Raw genomic sequence first — 18,696 nt, forward strand, 5'->3', positions numbered from 1 at the left:
GTAAAATCAGGGTGTACTGTTACTTTAAGAAATACTTTTACCCCTGCTCTAACTTTACTCAAAGTGAGCTCACAGCAGCAGGAACCCTTTGCTTGATTCCCAGATTTATGTCTTGAATATATTTCTCCACTAAAAGGCCCCAGACTCTTCGGGGCATGACTTATTCTGTGTCTTGGGCAGAAGAAAAGAAAATAGGATGAACATTCTTTTGTGGCCAGAAAGCAAGGATGGTTTTACAGACTGAAGGACGGGGCTGGAAGGGCAAAGGAGATGCTTAAAGGTTTTTCACAGAAGTTGTGAAAAGCCAAAGATCAAAAAGAGAATAATAATTATTAATAATCAGAACGAAGTGAGTTTGTAATTAGAGTCAAAAGAGAAAAGGTAATATAAGTTGCATAAGTCACTATAAGTTATATAAAATACTGTTATATACAACAGAAGATAAACATAATAGAATACTTAAATTTGGGCTAATGTTAATGGTAAGGGAGTGTTCGTTGATGGATTCTCTAGAAGTTGGCTTTAGTTGTATCTGTGCAAGTCAAGTGACTACAAAGAAGGTAAGCGAACAGTCTCAAAAGTGAGTCCATCACTGATTTCTATAGGAAATTCCCTCCCTCCAAGAATTTTGTGAGTTAGGTAAAGACTGACTAGCAATTTTCAGGGACACAGGACAGCGTCACTCTGGGCACCACAAGTTGTTGGAGTATCTCCCCAGCTCCACTATTCCTTCTTCTTCCCATCATCTCCCTCTTCCCTCCCCTGGATTCCCCCTGTGTCTCCTTCCTCTGAAGCTCAGAATCTCTACTGTGCAGAGGAATCTAGCTTTCTCAAGCCCACATCGGGAAACTCACTCAAACACATGCAGTTATTTGGAAGAACAAATGTCCTCGCCCCACCCTGGAAGGCAGTAGCAGTTATAAACAGCTGAAAACTCCCCAGTTATATTTATAATTATTGACTGTATTATTATCTGCTTCCTGCAGACTGCATCCTTGTAACAATTCTTCAATCGCCTCTTAATGATCACAAAGAATTTCTAAATTACTTGTATATTATTCCCTCCATAATGTGGGTTTTCTATATTTTTTAGGAATACATAGAATGTAAAGGAACGTCCTTTACAACTCAAGTGCTTTTCTCTCATTTATTAATCAGCCTAACAGCCTTGGGAAGTCAGGGACTTCCTGAGGAAGTTAGTTTATCCTCAGGAAGTTATTTCCTGGTCAAAGAGGAAGTAAACAGACATGTTAACCCAAGTTTTAAGGTCAGATTCTGTCCATGACTGTAAAGGGCAAATATTTCCAACATCAGGATATTTGTCCTAAAACGTTGGTTCCCAACTTCTTCCATATTCTTTCTTTGCCTGAGATGAGCTCAGAAGTTGGTTACTGAGTGTAAAACCTTCCAAATAACCCAAACAAAGATGGTGGGTGCCAGGGTCACAGAATGATAGCCTATTTGTCACTGACAGCCCCAATTATATGGAATCCACGGAAAACCTAATACAAAGAGTGTGCAGCCACTCCATAACTAACCGTTTTAGTGAAAGAGTGGGTGTTCAACGCACTTTTCAACCCTATTCAATGTTGCCAGAGAAAGGTCTGTTTAGAAGCCTCCCTTTCCCCCACGTAAGCCCAGATGGATTTTCTTCACAATCTAACATTCCATGCTGTATCACCCTCTCCATCCTCCACCTGCTACCCATACAGCAAAAGCCAAGTCCCGGGCTCCCAGGATGCCTTTCCCAACTCCTCCAGCTATAGCACTTCTTCAGATCACTTGTTGGGACACAATCCCATACTACCCCAAACTACTATTTAACTGTTTCATAAGTGTTTATTTCCCCCAGTAATTGTGAAAGTTCTGGAAGCAGTGGATCTTGTCATAAAATCAAATTCCTCAGAGAACCAAAATAGCTAATAGCAATACTGTGAAGGATGATTGTTTATGGCGTTAGAGAATGATGGAGACTCAAGAGCTGCAGGTTGGATGCTCCACTTAAATCCGTTAAACCCAAAGTTAGTTTTGAAAATTCTTCAGGTAGAAGAAGGGTAGGGATCATTCTCTGTGCTACCAGTTTGTGACGAACATACATTTTGTAGCCCCCAATCAGTGCCGTATTCGAACCTAGATTACATCCTTTTATAAATTTCCATCTAGTGAAATTACTGATATCTTAAGAATGATCCAAGCTTTTATTACTAACACACTTAGTTGTACTTAGATGAATCAGAATGTCTATATTTGAAATATATTGATTATTTGAGTGCTTTTTTACAAGTTACAAGATGTAGGTGAAGGAAATAAACATAGAATTTTTGCACATGAGATCAGAATACTGAAGATTGGAGAAACTCTGGCTGTCTCAAGTATTACTTTAAAATGTCTTTAAACACACACACACACACCCCCCACATATACACACACACACACTCACAGAGAAACGTAATTTCCTTCTGAGACTATTAAATGACATTTTTGCCGTTCTGGATAATACATTTGGGAAGATAATTCCCTCAAGAAATTAAACTTACTTCTTGAGTCTGAGATGGTATTTATAATTTCAATGTACATTGCTAGGCTTACATAACCATTTTCTGGATATTGAGTTGATGAGCTTTCCTCTGCTTAAACTAACCCTCAGATGCAAATGTGACTTCCTTATTAAATTGGGCACATAGAATCTATAAAATGTTCAAATCGCCAGATGTAATTGGTGCAGTTTTTCAAAAGTCACCTAACTTACAATTAAGCAGTCGCTTCAACCATAAAGGAAATTTGATCAGGAAGCAGTAAGGTGCTAATTTAATTACCAAAACACATTAAGCTTCAAAGCTAAAGCCTTGCAAAGCATTCCTAAATGATCCTGAAATTTTAGAGATAGTTAAGTTTAAAATTTAATTTTTAACGGCAAAACAAAGCTCTATAATAATCGGTCATCACCTTCCTCATATACTGAATAAAAGTTCCTAAACACCAGTTTTTGATTTTGGAATCTCTTCCTCCCCATAAGGTCCTCCACCTTACCTTCCAATTTGGATAAATGTCATTTAATACCTATTTTATTTATTTATTTATTTATCTATCTATCTATCTCTCTGTGCCGCACAGCATGTGGATCTTAGTTCCACGTCCAAGGGGCGAACACGCGCCCCCTGCAGTGAAAGCGCAGAGTCAGCCATTGGACCGCCAGGGAAGTCGTCCCTTTATAACTATTTCAGAAGAGATTTCTTCAGCGTCATTTTCTTTCTCCAGTTCTTTATATTCCTATTGCAATGTTATCTATTTGCTCTTGTGTCATAGATAGATAGAATTTCATTCAACTGTAATAGACTGCTTCAAGGTACATTTCCAGTCTTCAAATGGTCTGAGATTGGTATCTACCACTTGTGTGCATTTCCAATTTAAGAATAATTCCATGGGGCTTCCCTGGTGGCACAGTGGTTGAGAATCTGCCTGCCAATGCAGGGGACATGGGTTCGAGCCCTGGTCTGGGAAGATCCCACATGACGCAGAGCAACTGGGCCCGTGAGCCACAATTACTGAGCCTGCGCGTCTGGAGCCTGTGCTCCGCAACAAGAGAGGCCACGATAGTGAGAGGCTTGCGCACCACAATGAAGAGTGGCTCCCGCTCGCCACAACTAGAGAAGCCCTCGCACAGAAATGAAGACCCAACACAGCCATAAATAAATAAATTAATTAATTTTTTAAAAAAAAGAATAATTCCATGGCTCAGTTTTAAAGGGAAAACAAGCAATACAACTATTCAGTACTTTTATATTACATACACTATAGACCCCATATCATGATTAACTTACATATCAGCTTCAAACCCTAACTCTGTCTGGTGCAGTCTGTTAAGGGCACAGTTATGGTAACCAGAAAACTAAGCCTTCAACAGTGCTGTATAAAAGCAACTTGGAATGTTGACTTTCACTTTCTATAACTGAGGATTTGAAGTCATTTTCTAGACTATACATGGATACAAAAGTGTTTCCATGCAGAATGTCAGCAATCTAGACATGATTATGAGTTGGCTTTTGAAAAGGGACTTCTCATAAGTACTTTCAAAATATACTTTGATATAAACTTATAACAATGACTCGTGTGAAATTCTCATTACTTTTTGCACGACAATTACAAAACAAGCATTAAGAATACATCTTGGGCCTCCCTGGTGGCGCAGTGGTTGAGAGTCCGCCTGCCGATGCAGGGGATACGGGTTCGTGCCCCGGTCTGGGAGGATCTCATATGCCGCGGAGCGGCTGGGCCCGTGAGCCATGGCCGCTGGGCCTGCGCATCCGGAGCCTGTGCTCCGCAACGGGAGAGGCCACAACAGTGAGAGGCCCGCATACCGCAAAAAGAAAAAAAAAAAAAAAAAAAAAAGAATACATCTTAACACTCAGCACTCAAAGCCTATCTTTGCTGCTCACCAGTTTTACATGACTTTGGGCCACCCTGATTCTTCCCAGTCTCCCTGTTTTCATCTGCCAAATGGAAACATTTATGCCTATGTCACAAGAGAAGTATGACGATGAAACAAAGATGAATGCAATAATGCTCATGAAAGTACTAGTAAGAGCCTGAAATAAGTGTCCGAGAAATGTCTGTTGAATTTGTTGGATAGTCAAAAAGGCTTTTTGGGAAACAGAATCTACCTTGAGTTAAAAGCATCATCTTTCTCTTCCTGAGTGATTCATGTGAATTTTGTCTGAGGGTACATTCAAGAAGTAAAAAGATAATATAAAGAAGACAAAGAGAATAAAAGCAAATCCAAATGCCTGGACATTTTCAAAATAACTCTATTTGGAATTGGTCTAATTTGGGCACCAAAAACATGAGAACCCAGGACTGTATAAATAAACTGGTGATTTTAGGTTCACGGAAAGAACATCACCGCAAATTCTTCATAAATCAACTCATTTCAGATGAAACATTTTAAAATGAACTTCTTTCAGGGAATTAATTAAATGGGCAATTTCACAAAGTAATGTTACGCGAATCTACTAAAAGGGCTATGTGATAATCAGGAGCTGACAACGGTAGTGTCTCCATCTCTGGAAGCGAATCTACTCAGGTAGGTTGAGATCTTTTTGCCATTTGAAGCAGCTCCCCTCCTCCCACTGGAAGGACTGATCTATTGGGGCTCAACAATCTTTCTCAAACTCTTCTAAACAGCCCACTTCAGCTTTGCAACCAGCTCAAAATAGGCGGCGAGAGATCAGATGCACAAATGAGAGTTAAATAGCTTCATGCTCCAAAGGCAAAAGCTTTTTTAACAGGTTATGTTTTTTTCTTGGGCTTCCCTGGTGGCGCAGTGGTTGAGAGTCCGCCTGCCAATGCAGGGGACACGGGTTCGTGCCCCGGTCCGGGAAGATCCCACATGCCGCGGAGCGGCTGGGCCCGTGAGCCATGGCCGCTGAGCCTGTGCGTCCGGAGCCTGTGCTCCGCAACGGGAGAGGCCACAACAGTGAGAGGCCCGCGTACGGCAAAAAAAAAAAAAAAAGGTTATGCTTTTTTCAAATTGGACCATCTTTCACCAAAACATTACTGTGTCAGACTCCTGCTTGACAATGTACTAGGCGTGTAACACAGAAATTTCTTTGTAGAATGACTGCAGTAGATCAGAAAATTGCCAAGAATTTTTGTAGCTCTAAAACTTCACGGATTCCACGGTTGTCCAGCTTGATAACCAACATGTATAAACAGCCATCACACCTATAAATTGTGTTGTCCATGAGTTCAGTATCTAAACTTGAATGCGATGAAAGAGCAGCTGAGTGAAGCTGACTCTTCATCAGCCAACTGCATTTGGCCTTTGAACTAACCACTTCATTTTCCCCCAGCTCAAGAGAAGGCTGCGTTGTTGAGATGCCACCCTTAAAGCCACACCCTCATGCCCCCACCCACCGCCACCCATTCCACAACAGAAGCCCAAGCTCAGCTTCCTATTTCTAGGAAGCTTCTTCAGGATCTAACCTAATCCAACCGATTCTGCCCACAGCTGGACATGACTTTCAAAGAGCTGAAGGTCAAAGGCCATTCTTTCCAGTATAAGAGAAAACACCCTGTGGGTGAGAAAGACAGAAAAAAATGGAAGAGAAAGAATAGTAACACAACTGGAAAGAATTAAGCTATGGTTTATGATGTTGGAATGCAGATTTTGTTGGGAAAAAATGGAAAGTTCTCCAGCTTTCTACACTTGAACCCAAACCCCCTACAGTATCAGGAAACCAGGAACTTAAACTGTCACAAGAAATATAATGGGTCTTAAAGAAAGCCTATACCTTATCAGAGAGAAAGCACTGCAGGCTGCCAATTCCTTGAAAGGGGTGTGGCTTTAGAGTCACAAATTAAGACTCATGAAAGTTTTGCATGAGATTTTGGAAGAGAACACTACCATCAGGTAAAAAATGCCATTCTCTTTTGGATTAAAATCAAGTTGTATCATCATCTGGGCCCATCATCCTAGGGAAATATCCTTATGACCCAAAGAGGATCATACACTGCAACTTGAGATAGATAACAAAGACATAAGCCCTTAGCAACGAATCTGACATGGGGCTTCCCTGGTGGTGCAGTGGTTGAGAGTCCGCCTACTGATGCAGGGGACACGGGTTCGAGCCCTGGTCTGGGAGGATCCCACATGCCACGGAGCAACTGGGCCCGTGAGCCACAACTACTGAGCTTGCGTGTCTGGAGCCTGTGCTCCGCAACAAGAGAGGCCGCCATAGTGAGAGGCCCGCGTACCGTGATGAAGAGTGGCCCCCACTTGCCACAACTCGAGAAAGCCCTTGCACAGAAACGAAGACGCAACACAAGCAAAAATAAATAAATTAATTAATAAACTCCTATCCACAACATCTTCTTTAAAAAAAAAAAAAAAATCCGACTTGGAGTGAATAAATATGATGCTTCAACCATTAGGGTTGGATGCTAACATGTTTAAAACCTGAGCTGAGTTTAGCAACTATCCAAGAAAAGCTAAAAAATAAATAAATTAAAAGGTTGGGAAATCTGTGGGTCTATCATCTCTCCCGTCTTCCAGAGCTTCATGGGAGAATATGCACGTACCGTAATAGGTCAACTCTGACAGGGCACCACACGCTGGGCTATGAACCCTCCTGGTCCAGGGATTTGTTATGATGGCTTTCAGGCCATTTCTGGCCCCAAGGCCAGAGCATCTCAGGAGAAGCTTCCAGCCTCTAGCCTTGCACTTTGTACGGGTCAAGACTCAGCCTCTCACCTCTCAGAGTTGGGAGGCAACATATCAAAAGAATGGTTTGTGATGGTTTAGATATAAGTCTGAAGGTCAGGCAGCGGCTCCCCAAAACCCTTTTTCATGTGTAAAATTCAATGAGTTTTGGTAAATTTACTGAGCTGTGTAACTATCACCACAATCCAATTTTAGAACATCGTCATCTCCCCAATAAGACAGTTCATCACCATTCCTGCTGCCAGCCCCAGGTCAGTGCATGTTGTGTGTCCTTCCCGTCCCTCCACTCCCAGCTCCTCAGTTTATTTCCCAGCATACATTGCATAGAGCGGTTACCCACGTTTCCCAGTAAGAGACGATGCCTAGGCCATCAGCTACCCTGTGTAGGTTGGACACAAATGCACACATGTGCGCACACACAGACACACACACACACCACCCAGGGAGCTGATATAACACCTCCTCATCCAGCCCATCAGGGAGAAGTCCAACACTGCTCCAAATGCTTCCAACCCAGCTGTTACAGGTATGGTCACGGTTTTCAAAAGCTGCAGGAAAACTGAATATTATCCTCCACAAAAGATATTATGTTTAGAACTCAGTATCACTCAGACCCTTAAACTGAGGATCCTCCCTGTGCTTCTCAAAGAGAATACCCATGAATTCAGAGGTGAAAAATCATAAGAAGATCAAAGAACTGAAGAAAATAACCATAATCATACAGCTTCCAGAAAGTCAGGCACACCACTTACCCAATATGCTTTTTAACATCAAAGGTTAAACATAGTCCTAGAAAACAGTGGAAAGATAATCAAAGAAGCATTTTTAAATGTGCTCTTGTTTAGCGTGTGTAAGAAATCGGTGTCCACCTTCTGTTTTCTTTTCTTTTGTCAGTGTGTTGCATACAGTGGTTACCTAGGTGTTTTCTGGTAGGAGGAACCGTTAATGCCATCAGGTAAATCCACCTTGTGGAGGTCAGAAAATGTGATGCCCTGACTGCTCGTCCTGAGAGGTGGACCTGGGCTCTGTCATCTGTGCGCTGAGAAAATGAGCACCGGTTGTTATGCTTCTATCTGGAAAAACCAGACCCCTAATATGAGACCATTCTGTGGCAAACAACCCTGAAACACATTTTAATGTAACTAATACCCACATCAAATTCATTTTTTAATATTTTAAAATTTTCACTGATTGAAAAACAGTGGCAGAATGGATTCGTGCAAATAAATAGCAAAACAACACATTCTTTTAAAAATTTTTTAGATAAGCAAAAAATGGATAGCATCTTTCATAACGACAAGGTTCTTCTACTTACGAGTTCGGAAAAAACTCCGTATCAATTCAGCCCAGTTGCTAAAAATTCTGTTTCATATGAACATCACACATTTTCCCATTTTTCTCTCCTAAAAACGCACTGTGACCAAAATATATGAAACATTGACTGGGCCTACACCAAAAGGATCTTCCTAAGAAAATGGCAAAACAAAAATGAAAAAATTTTTCATAGTTACATAGTTTTTTTTGGAAGCATAACAGCAGACCTTTTAAAAATGCATGAAATTCCATGGCCCCTTCCCCCAACCTTTGCAACAGAGATCATATATTTTTGTATTTTCTATTTTTGAAAAGGAGAAAAAATATTAAGAGTACTTAAATCAGATAGGGAAACCCAGAAGAATTATTTCACATACTTTTAAATTCCTATTTTCACAGCCACTCAAATTAGACAAATTACTGTGACAAGCGTGACTAGTAAAATAATGGTGGAAAGAAGTGATAATCTTACAAAACATAGATTTCTGATTAGAGCAGATCATAGATCAATGAAGTTGAAGTGATTTCCACTCTGGCTTTTAAGAATCAAAGCAAAGGTCTAAAATCAATTTACCCGATTTGCACATTACCTTAACTGAATTTCAAGAATGATCTAATCCCCATATTTGAATGAACAGGCACAAAATTAAAGCTGGATTGCTACCTGATTCTTCACTACATTAAGGAGAACACCTCAATCTATTTGCCACAGAATGCTGGTAAAAACAATGCTAAGGCACTAAACACAAGGGAATACAATCCAGTTGTAAAAGCTATTTATCCATCAGTCTGGGGATAATTAACCCAGAGAAGATAATTCTTATTTGAAACACACCAAGTCAAAGAATACCCAAAGAGAAGATACACACAACAGAAGTAAAGCATCATCATTAATGCATATCCTGTAATGCAGATCAAGAGCAATCAAACAACTGCTATGACCAACATCAGGCTCTGAGTGTGTTTCCCAATATTACAAGCAGCAGAAATTAAGCCTCTGAAACAAAGACTGGAAATGTTGTTTCCACAACACCCTGCACACTAGGAAAGTAGGCTCTATACAGTGTCGTGAGAAAATCAGCTGACACCTCACAAGTCTTTCATTATAAACGGCATTCGTGTCTTCCATGGACCTTCATTCAACAATTCGTTTAGAAAGAACTCTTCTTCAGAAAAGAAATCATTTAAATGTGTTTCACCTTAAAATAAAAGGAGCCGATTACATAATTGGGTCAACTTTCCATTAAATAACTACAACAGAAACAATGATTTCCACACTCGAACGAGTAAGTAATAACTGAAAAGCTTCTCAACTATTGGGAAGCAATTAAATTCCAACATGTGCTACTACATATAGTCAAATTCTTTATCAAGAATATCAGTGCAGCCAATCTTTGTTCTGACAAGCAGGCCTTTTCATTTATTATTTAAAGAATCAAACAAACCTCTTTTCCTACTCCCAGGTATTGGGAATAGTTCAAGTTCTACAAATCACATGACTATGACCTTCCCATTATCAAAATCCTGAATTCCAGGTGTGCCTATTTTGAAAGTTCTTGCAGGAACTTTCAACTGCAGCATAAAGATTTTACAATCATAATGTTTTTCATACTGAAAAACAAGATATGTCATTCATAAACACTTCCCAAAAGTCAGCCTGTTATATTTTCACAAAATAACAGCATTTACCCTAAACCACATCAAAACAACTGTAGTAGATGGTGACAGCAATGCAACAAAAAAGAAACCTGGGAAAACCTTGGCCTTCTCACATTTAAGAATCTCATATGCTTCCACTCAGTAGAACAGAACTGAACCTCACACCTTTTACGTGTCTTCCAAACACAGCCAGCACTGTGACCAGAGGGCAAGAGATAATGAAGAGCAGATGCCTACCTTCACTGGTAGCCACATTCTTCTGGGCTTGGGTCGGCGTGTGGTCTGTACTTGAACTCACGTCGGATGAGATGCTTGAGCTGCCTTTGCCTAGAGAAAACAGGAACGAGCAGCTTTTGAGTTTTGTAATTTCAGAACTGGACCGTGCCTTCCACTCTGTCCCTTAACAAGCCATATCACTTGTTTCCAAGAAAGAAGCCATAACACCAAGAAAGGAGTTCATTAGATTCCTTGCCTTAGGCGTTAAATATCTTTTGGGAAATATCTGACCCATGTCATAGGAGAACTAAAGCCCTATTATAATATGGCTTGACTATAAACTCAGACAAGATTATAAAACATAGTCAAATATGATAACGTAATCTTGTTTTGGCATACGTGTGGATAAGAGACTCCATGTGGGAAACACATCTACAGTATTAAGTTTTTCTTTGCAACTATAAACTATACGTTTCCTAATAAAGGATAAAGACAAATCTAAGAATGAGGCATTATCCAAGGAGCAAGAGCCTGCTGGCTCCAAACAGCTGCATCACCTTAAAAAACAAATTCCCTGCTTTAATGGGTTCTTCATTAAAACAAACAAACAAAAAAAAACCCACTTTGTTTTTCTAATGCAGGACTTCTCAAATGGGGGTGCCTCTCCCTCAAGTGGACATCTGGTAATGACTGGTGGTATTTTTAATTGTCACAACTGGGGAAGGTGTGCTACTGGATTCTAGTGGCCAGGGATGCTGCTCAACATCTTACAACGTATACAACAGCACCTCATAAGAAAGAATTATGCAGCCCAGAACATCAATTTGCTGAAGTTGAGAAATCCTGGTCTAAATAACCTCACCTCAGCTCACAACTGAGTTTCTACTCTTCTAGATTTTAATTTGAACGTATACATTAATATTGCAGACATTCTCCAAATGCACATGAAAGTCCACAAATATGAACCACACTCACTGCCTCGGGAGGGAAGTGCCAATGACCATGGTGGACAGCATTCTAAGATGACCCCCATGGTACCTGCTACAGTCTGAATGTTTATGTTCCCTAAAACTCATATCTTAAAACCTAATCCCCAATGCCATGGTATTAGGAGGTGATTAGCCTTTGGAGGTGATTAGGTCATAAGGGTAGAGCCCTCATGAATGGGATTAGTGCCCTTATTGAAGAGACCCCAGAGTGCTCCCTTGCCCCTTCTACCATGAGGACACAGGGAAAAGATGGCCGTCTACGAACCAGGAAGCAGGTCCTCACCAGACACCTTGATCTCAAACTCTTCAGCCTCCAAAACTGTGAGAATGAAATATCTGTTGTTATAAGCCACCTAGTCTATGGTATTTTGTTGTAGCAACCTGGACAGGCTAAGCCAGTGTCCATGCCCTTGGTAACCTGCTCCCCTTGAGTATGGATAGAACTTGCAATTTGCCACTAAGCAACAGGACATGGCAATGGTGAGAGGATTTTGCCAATGTAATTAAATTTCCTATAGCATTAACTTTAATCAAAAGGGTGATTATCCTGGGTGGGCCTGACCTAAATACATAAGTAAACCCTTTTAAAGAGCCTAGAGGAGAGAGATCCTTCCTACTGGTCTTGAAGAAGCAAACCACCATGAGTTCCACAGCTGCAAGGAAATGAATTCTACCAATCCCACATGAGCATGGAAGAAGACCCCAACCTCACATGAGAAAGCAGCTCTTGACTGAAGCTTTGCAAGATCCTGAACAAAAGACCCAGCTGATCCAAGCCCAGAATTGTGGCCCAAGGAAACAGTGAAATAATAGATATCTTGTGGTAAGCTGCTGCTAAATTCATGGTAATTTGTTATGCAGCAATAGAAAACTAAAACAGTCACCAACCAATTACACCCCAGATGAACTCTTTTCACACCACAAGTTATGATCTAAACTCTTACATTAAGCTGAGAAACACTGTTTTCCAATAGTCTTCCAGGCATAGTGTACACACCTCAGTTAGGTAGAGTGAGTTTATAGTCTATAAAAAGGACAAAATAGAAAAGCACAAATGGGCTTCGATTGAAAGAGCTTCAGGATTTTGTTTGCTAATGTTGAGAGTAATGGAACAACCCAAGTTCATGGACGATATCACCGGAGCAGTGAAGTTCAATGGCTATTGGTTCTTCTCACCACTGCTCATTATAACTTATGGCTCTGAAACAATTCTGTTATTCCCATCATGTCTGCTTATTTCACATCCTCCTCCCTCAGAGTTAGCAGACAGTGCAGAAACTCTCCATCAGTATGTGTCAGGCCTTTGTGGCAGCATTTATATAAGTCAGGCAGCACCATTTATCTGCCATGGTTCACCCTTGGTGGGGGATGACATGTTGGACCTGGTACCTAGTTAGAAGTATGTCAACCTGGTCTCTGACCTCAGTCTGCTGCTCCCTTGTTCTCTGACCTTGGACATTCACTTCTCAGTGTCAACATCTGATAGGGGAGATGGTTGGACTAAGTGATTCCCAGCAGCTCAAATAGTCTATGATTCTATGAGTCCATGGTCGTTCCTCAAACCTGAGTCATGCAAATACTACTGTAATATGGCAAAAAAAAAAAATATTGTGCACCACTAGCTTATAGAAATTATTTTTATTATATTGTTACTTGTGATGCACAAATGGAAAACTAGAAATGACCTCCATCTGCCTTAGATCTGATTCAACAACAAGACCAAAAGAAACTAACAAATTGGACACGAAAACAATAAAACCCATAAAATTCAAATGAACAGCATTAATTTAACCTGGCAGATGATGTTATTTTGCTGAGATTACATTGCCTTTGAAAACGTAAATGCAGCACTGGCTCCTGAAGCCAGTGGGCTCTTGGTTTGGGCATGTCCACACTACCCCGGCCCTCTGGGGACTCGCCCTGCCCACCACTTCCATCCACTTGAACTTGGGGAGTCCTTCCTGCTACAACAGGGTGCACGTCAGTTAGCCCTCACTTGCTCTGACTGTATCATTCACGCACTTTCAGTCTGTTCTTCTTTTATTCCTTATTGGCCTATAACCACTGAAGGAGAGCTCCCTCCTTAAAAGCCAGGTACAAACTTGGGCAATGAAATCTTGTGGGAGGACTCTGCTACGAAGAGGACCGGTATGCAAGCATCATCTTTAAGATCATCATAAAAATGAAAGCACAGGGCTTCCCTGGTGGCGCAGTGGTTGAGAGTCCGCCTGCCGATGCAGGGGACACGGGTTCGTACCCCGGTCCGGGAAGATTCCACATGCTGCGGAGCAGCTGGGCCCGTGAGCCATGGCCGCTGAGCCTGCGCGTCCAGAGCCTGTGCTCTGCAACAGGAGACACCACAGCAGTGACAGGCCCGCGTACCGCAAAGAAAAAAAAGAAAGCACAAAAGAAAACAACAAATTTCAGGAGACATTTTCAGACAGATCTGAAAATGTGTGTGCAGATCCCTCAGAAGACCACAGTCTGCAGTATAGGAAACGCTGGTCTATGAAGAAAGGGAAGAAGATTGGGGAAACAAATACTATGATTTTTCTAATAAATAGCTAACACTGAGCGCATATGCTGTGCTGCATAGTCTAGTAAATACTTTAGATGCTTCATCATATTATTCACTGTGCCCTACAACTGTGTGTCTCAACCTTTGTTTCATGATTGCCCTCCCTCCAAGGAAACTTTTTAGACATTTTTCCTTATCACCCTCCAACTGAAATTGTAATACCACAGATGTACTGCAGATTTGTTATGTACTGTGTATATATATATATATCTGCTTTTTATATAAAAAGAGTAAGATTTTCACTCCCCTCCACCACAAGAACCAACTTTTGTCCCCTTGGGAGTGATATCACCTCCATTAAGAATGTATGCCTTTTGATAAGTAAAGCATTCTTAAATGCCTGAGTATTTAATGAATTAACTAATTAAGGAAAGCAAGGTAACAGAAAGATCGATACAGTCCATTCTTGTTATGTTCCATGAAGTCTCTGTAAACACTGAATTAACAACAGGGAATCATTGCTCTGAGGGGAAACACAGGATTAGGTGTCTGTGAGCCTCTGATCACATTTTTGTCAACCCATCAATACGTAAACTTGTTTTATGCGTGTTTTTAAACACACCTTGGAGTCTGGGATTGACATGTACACACTGCTATATTTAAATTAGATAACCAACAAGGACCTACTGTATAGCACACGGAACTCTGCTCAGTATTCTGTAATAACCTAAATGAGAAAAGATTTGAAAAAGAATAGATACATGTATATGTACAACTGAATCAATTTGTTGTACACCTAAAACTAACACAACATTGTTAATCAACTATGCTCCAATATAAGATAAAAATTTTTTTAAAAAGAAAATACAGACACCTTACTTAATATATATTGTTCATACATTAACATTGAACTCAAGGCCAACAGCACTGTGACTCAAGCCTAAAGGAAGCTTACCGAACACATGTAAAGCCTATCACAGCCTTCCTGCACTTAGGCACACTAGACACCTAGCTCTTCAGCACTACACATTTCAAATCATGAATTCACCAATAAAAACATAAAAAATGGGAAACACGTGGTACTACAGAGACTATAAGGACCCTTACTTGCAGCATGAGCGCTGAAACAAGAAGTCACCTTGTTCAACCTCAGCTGGGATCCTGCTCGCCTGGCCACTCCAATTCTTCAGCCTCTGTGCACATCCGAGGATGACCATGAAAGCATCGTGAGTCCCCTTCTGGGGTTACAAATAAATTTCAGCTAGTAGGCAAATCTGAAAATATGGGATCCACAAACAGTGAGGATCAACTACATATAATCTTGTATTAAATCTGGTTTCACAGCTTTTAACCAGCTTTCACGTACCCTTAAGTGGGTAGGGTGTAGGATCTAGAGTCAGGAGGCCGGGGTTTATATCTGGATTTGCCACTTACTAGTATTGAGCACATGATAAAACCCCTCGATGCTTTAGTGGTTTCAGCTATAAACAGGGTGGGGTGAGATTACATAAAATAATGCAGATATATCACTTAGGAGAGTGCATTTAGAAAAGAGTCAATAAATCTTAGTATCATGGGTTTCCTATTTTGGATACTATTAATACACTCTTCTCTTCTGCCTTGCTTCTGGAAGCAGAACCATCTCCCCAGTGAGTTCAAGTGCAAAGGGAAAAGGTGTGTGTGCTGTGGGCAGGAGGAGAGGGGCATTTACAGAAGGACTGTCACATTAGGAACTCACAAGGAAAGAACAGGGGGTACTTGGCTTCTAATAGTCAAAAACAAATCTGCTGTGTGCTCATGTTTCTGCAAGCTAAGTTACTGTCTTAGGAAGGGACTGCCAACATATCTCACCTCCTTTAGCGAACCAAGGGCCAGACCTGTCAGATTAGATCCTGGAGTTTTATATAAGGGACGTCCAGACCCCAGGGAGGTGGTGAGAAGATGGGCCAGGAAGCCCAGCCTAGGGAAATAACTGGAAAGGACCAGGCAAAAGGGAAGCACAGGGAAGACATACCCAGGTTGCGTCCTGTTTCTCTCTCTGGGCTTCCTCTGGGTGGGGGGGTGTTAGATAAAGAAGAGCAGCTCTGGGGACAGAGGGGAGCTGTCACCTCGTTCCCTATAATTAGCACGCCGGAGAACATCACCCTTAGGCACCCCAGCACCAACCAGACGCATGGCCACGTCAGGCTGCAGGGTAGTCTGGCTGGACTCAGGGAGCTCCGGAGGTGCGACTTCCTGGAGTCGCCTGGGATCCCTTGTGGCAGCGACAGGACCCCAAGCAGAGGAGCGTCTGTTGGGGACCCGTCTAGGGGAGTCAGCTTAGCGGATATGATGCTTCTACAGCCAGAACGAGAGCTGATCACCACGGAGGGTTGCAGGGGAGGCACAGCCAGACCTGAGCAAACACTAATACCAGAAAGAACTGAGGTGCGCTGGTTTCAAAATATATCTACAGATTCTGTGACAGCCCCACTACAGAAGGCGGAGATTCATCTCCCCTGCCCTTAAATGGGAAACGGGGCAGCGGGGTGTGGGGGGGTGCTCAGCCACCTATGTTTCCACATGCCTTCTAGGTGATTCAGATCTGCCATATGGTCTGAGAAGCAGCCAGGAGCTTCTCCTGGTGACCGATGCCTTGACCTCCACAGGAAGCTGTACCAAGAACCCAGGAGGACCAGGCAAAGTGCTCAGCGCGGTGACCATTACGCACACAAGTGATTAATAGACGTCAGCCGCCCTGTCCTGTATCCATCACGGCTGCCCACTTCTCATGCAATTGGAGTGATTTGGGTTTGAGTGTTTCGAGCACTATCTCTGGAGTCTCTGGCTTCAAACCCCAGCTCTACCATCTCCAAGCCACATGCGTATCTATGAGCAAGTCTCTCAAACTCTGAATCTTGTTTCATCTCCTGTAATGTGGAGATGGAAACCTCTTTCACTTTTTGCAAATGGGTGTCATGGTGCCCAGGCTTTGATGTCCTTCTCCAGAGAAACAGAACTGATAGGAGACGTGTAAATATCTCCTATCAGGATACATATAATGACCAGGGAAAATTATGGCATTATTTCTATAAATAAATAAATATATATATATATATATATATATATATATATATATATATAGGGTTATTCACATATGCATATATGTAAGAGATATATATAATATCAACACATACAATATATATAGATACAGAGTCAGAGAGAGATTTAAAGGAATTGGCTCACAGGATAGTTGAAACTGACAAGTTGGAAATCTGTAGGCTGGGCAGGCCACCAGGATGGAAACTCAGGAAGGAGTTAATGCTGCAGCCTTGAGGCAGAACTCCTTCTTTTCCAGTAAATCTCACATTTTGCTTTTAAGACCTTCAAGTGATTGGATTGAAGGCCCATGGTCCAGTCGACAGTAATCATCAAAAGTAGTCTCCTTAATGTCAACTATTGCAGATGTTCACCACATTGACACAACACCTTCACAGCAACACCCAGATCAGTGTCTGATTCCACAGCTGGGTACTGCAGCCTGGCCAAGTTGACACATGCAACTGTCCATGACGACGTCAGACCCAGGGGGGTTTAAAATCCATGTTTACCACTTCCATGCACCATACCCGGGAGAAGATCTCTCAAACTCTCTAAGCTTCACTGCCTTCATCCATAAAACACGGATAAAAACAAACAAACAAACAAAACCAACTACCTATTTTCTCTACTAAGAATAGGGGTATCGTACCGCCACCTTTCAGGGTGGGAGAGGTTGCTATGAGCCAGGGGCTGTAACGCATTCAATCACATCCGGTCCCGGCCAGAGTCCACCATGATTGTTTACTATTGACACATTTATCACAGTTCAATTTGTATCAGGAAACAAGAAATGAAATTTAAAACACTAATTATTATTTTACTAGTATATAATAGTAAGTAAATATTACATACGCATATAAATTCTACATGCCTTATAGATCCAGTAAAAAATGCCTCAGGCATAAACAAAGTTGGCAATTCTGCTTTCTATCCAACTGCTACATGAAAGTTTGTTTATTTGACCAATGGCCAAAACCCCCATTAGGAGTTGTTAGCATATCCAAACTGTGCCTGCTGGATTTGGTACAGTAAAATTTGGCTTTTTATTGAATTTCCTCCCAAGTGGGCTAGAGGCCCAGATGAGGGCAATTGAACAAACAATTAGGTATCAAATATACAAATACCGAAGCAAGCGAAGACTAATAATGCACTGAAGCTGGTAAGCATTGTCTGTTAACAGGTGAACATACACACGTGTAAATGTGAACCACTGTATGGACAAATCAGTTGGTGGGTCAATCATTGATTCCTTCAGGCTTTCTGTTAGAGGGTGACAGGTTTTCCCAATGTCTGAAGAGAAGGAGAATGTTCATTAAATGGTGATCCTATTAGAATAGGATTTTGTCTCTTTTAATATAAAAATCTCCATATATAAAATTGCAGGGCTTCCCTGGTCGTGCAGTGGTTGAGAGTCCACCTACCGATGCAGGGGACATGAGTTCGTGCCCTGGTCCGGGAAGATCCCACATGCCGCGGAGCGGCTGGGCCCGTGAGCTATGGCCACTGAGCCTGCGCATCTGGAGCCTGTGCTCCGCAACGGAAGAGGCCACAACAGTGGCCCATGTAATGCGCAAAAAAAAAAAAAAAAAAAAAAAAAAAGTTAAAATTGCAACACTAAGTTTCTTCTCTCTTCTCTTTCCCAGTGCCCAGGCTCACTGTGCAAATGCAGATGTTTAAAACAAGACAGTCAGACATTCTGT

The 18,696-nt window shown here is 41.6% G+C and overlaps 1 protein-coding gene across 2 annotated transcripts in view; it reads right to left on the reverse strand.

Moving 5' to 3' along the window:
• Positions 1-18,696, reverse strand: part of FBXL7 (F-box and leucine rich repeat protein 7) — a 427,953-nt gene that overhangs the window by 303,913 nt on the left and 105,344 nt on the right. Inside the window, exon 2 of one of the 2 annotated variants that reach the window (XM_082622838.1) lies at positions 10,430-10,519. In XM_082622838.1, the coding sequence (XP_082478964.1) occupies positions 10,430-10,519 (90 nt within the window). Of the gene's footprint in view, positions 1-10,429; positions 10,520-18,696 lie in introns of those variants that run through there. The other variant, XM_082622839.1, reaches the window with a different exon arrangement.

The sequence above is a fragment of the Mesoplodon mirus genome (genome assembly GCF_964341445.2).
Source record: "Mesoplodon mirus genome assembly, chromosome: 5".
NCBI lineage: Eukaryota > Metazoa > Chordata > Mammalia > Artiodactyla > Ziphiidae > Mesoplodon > Mesoplodon mirus.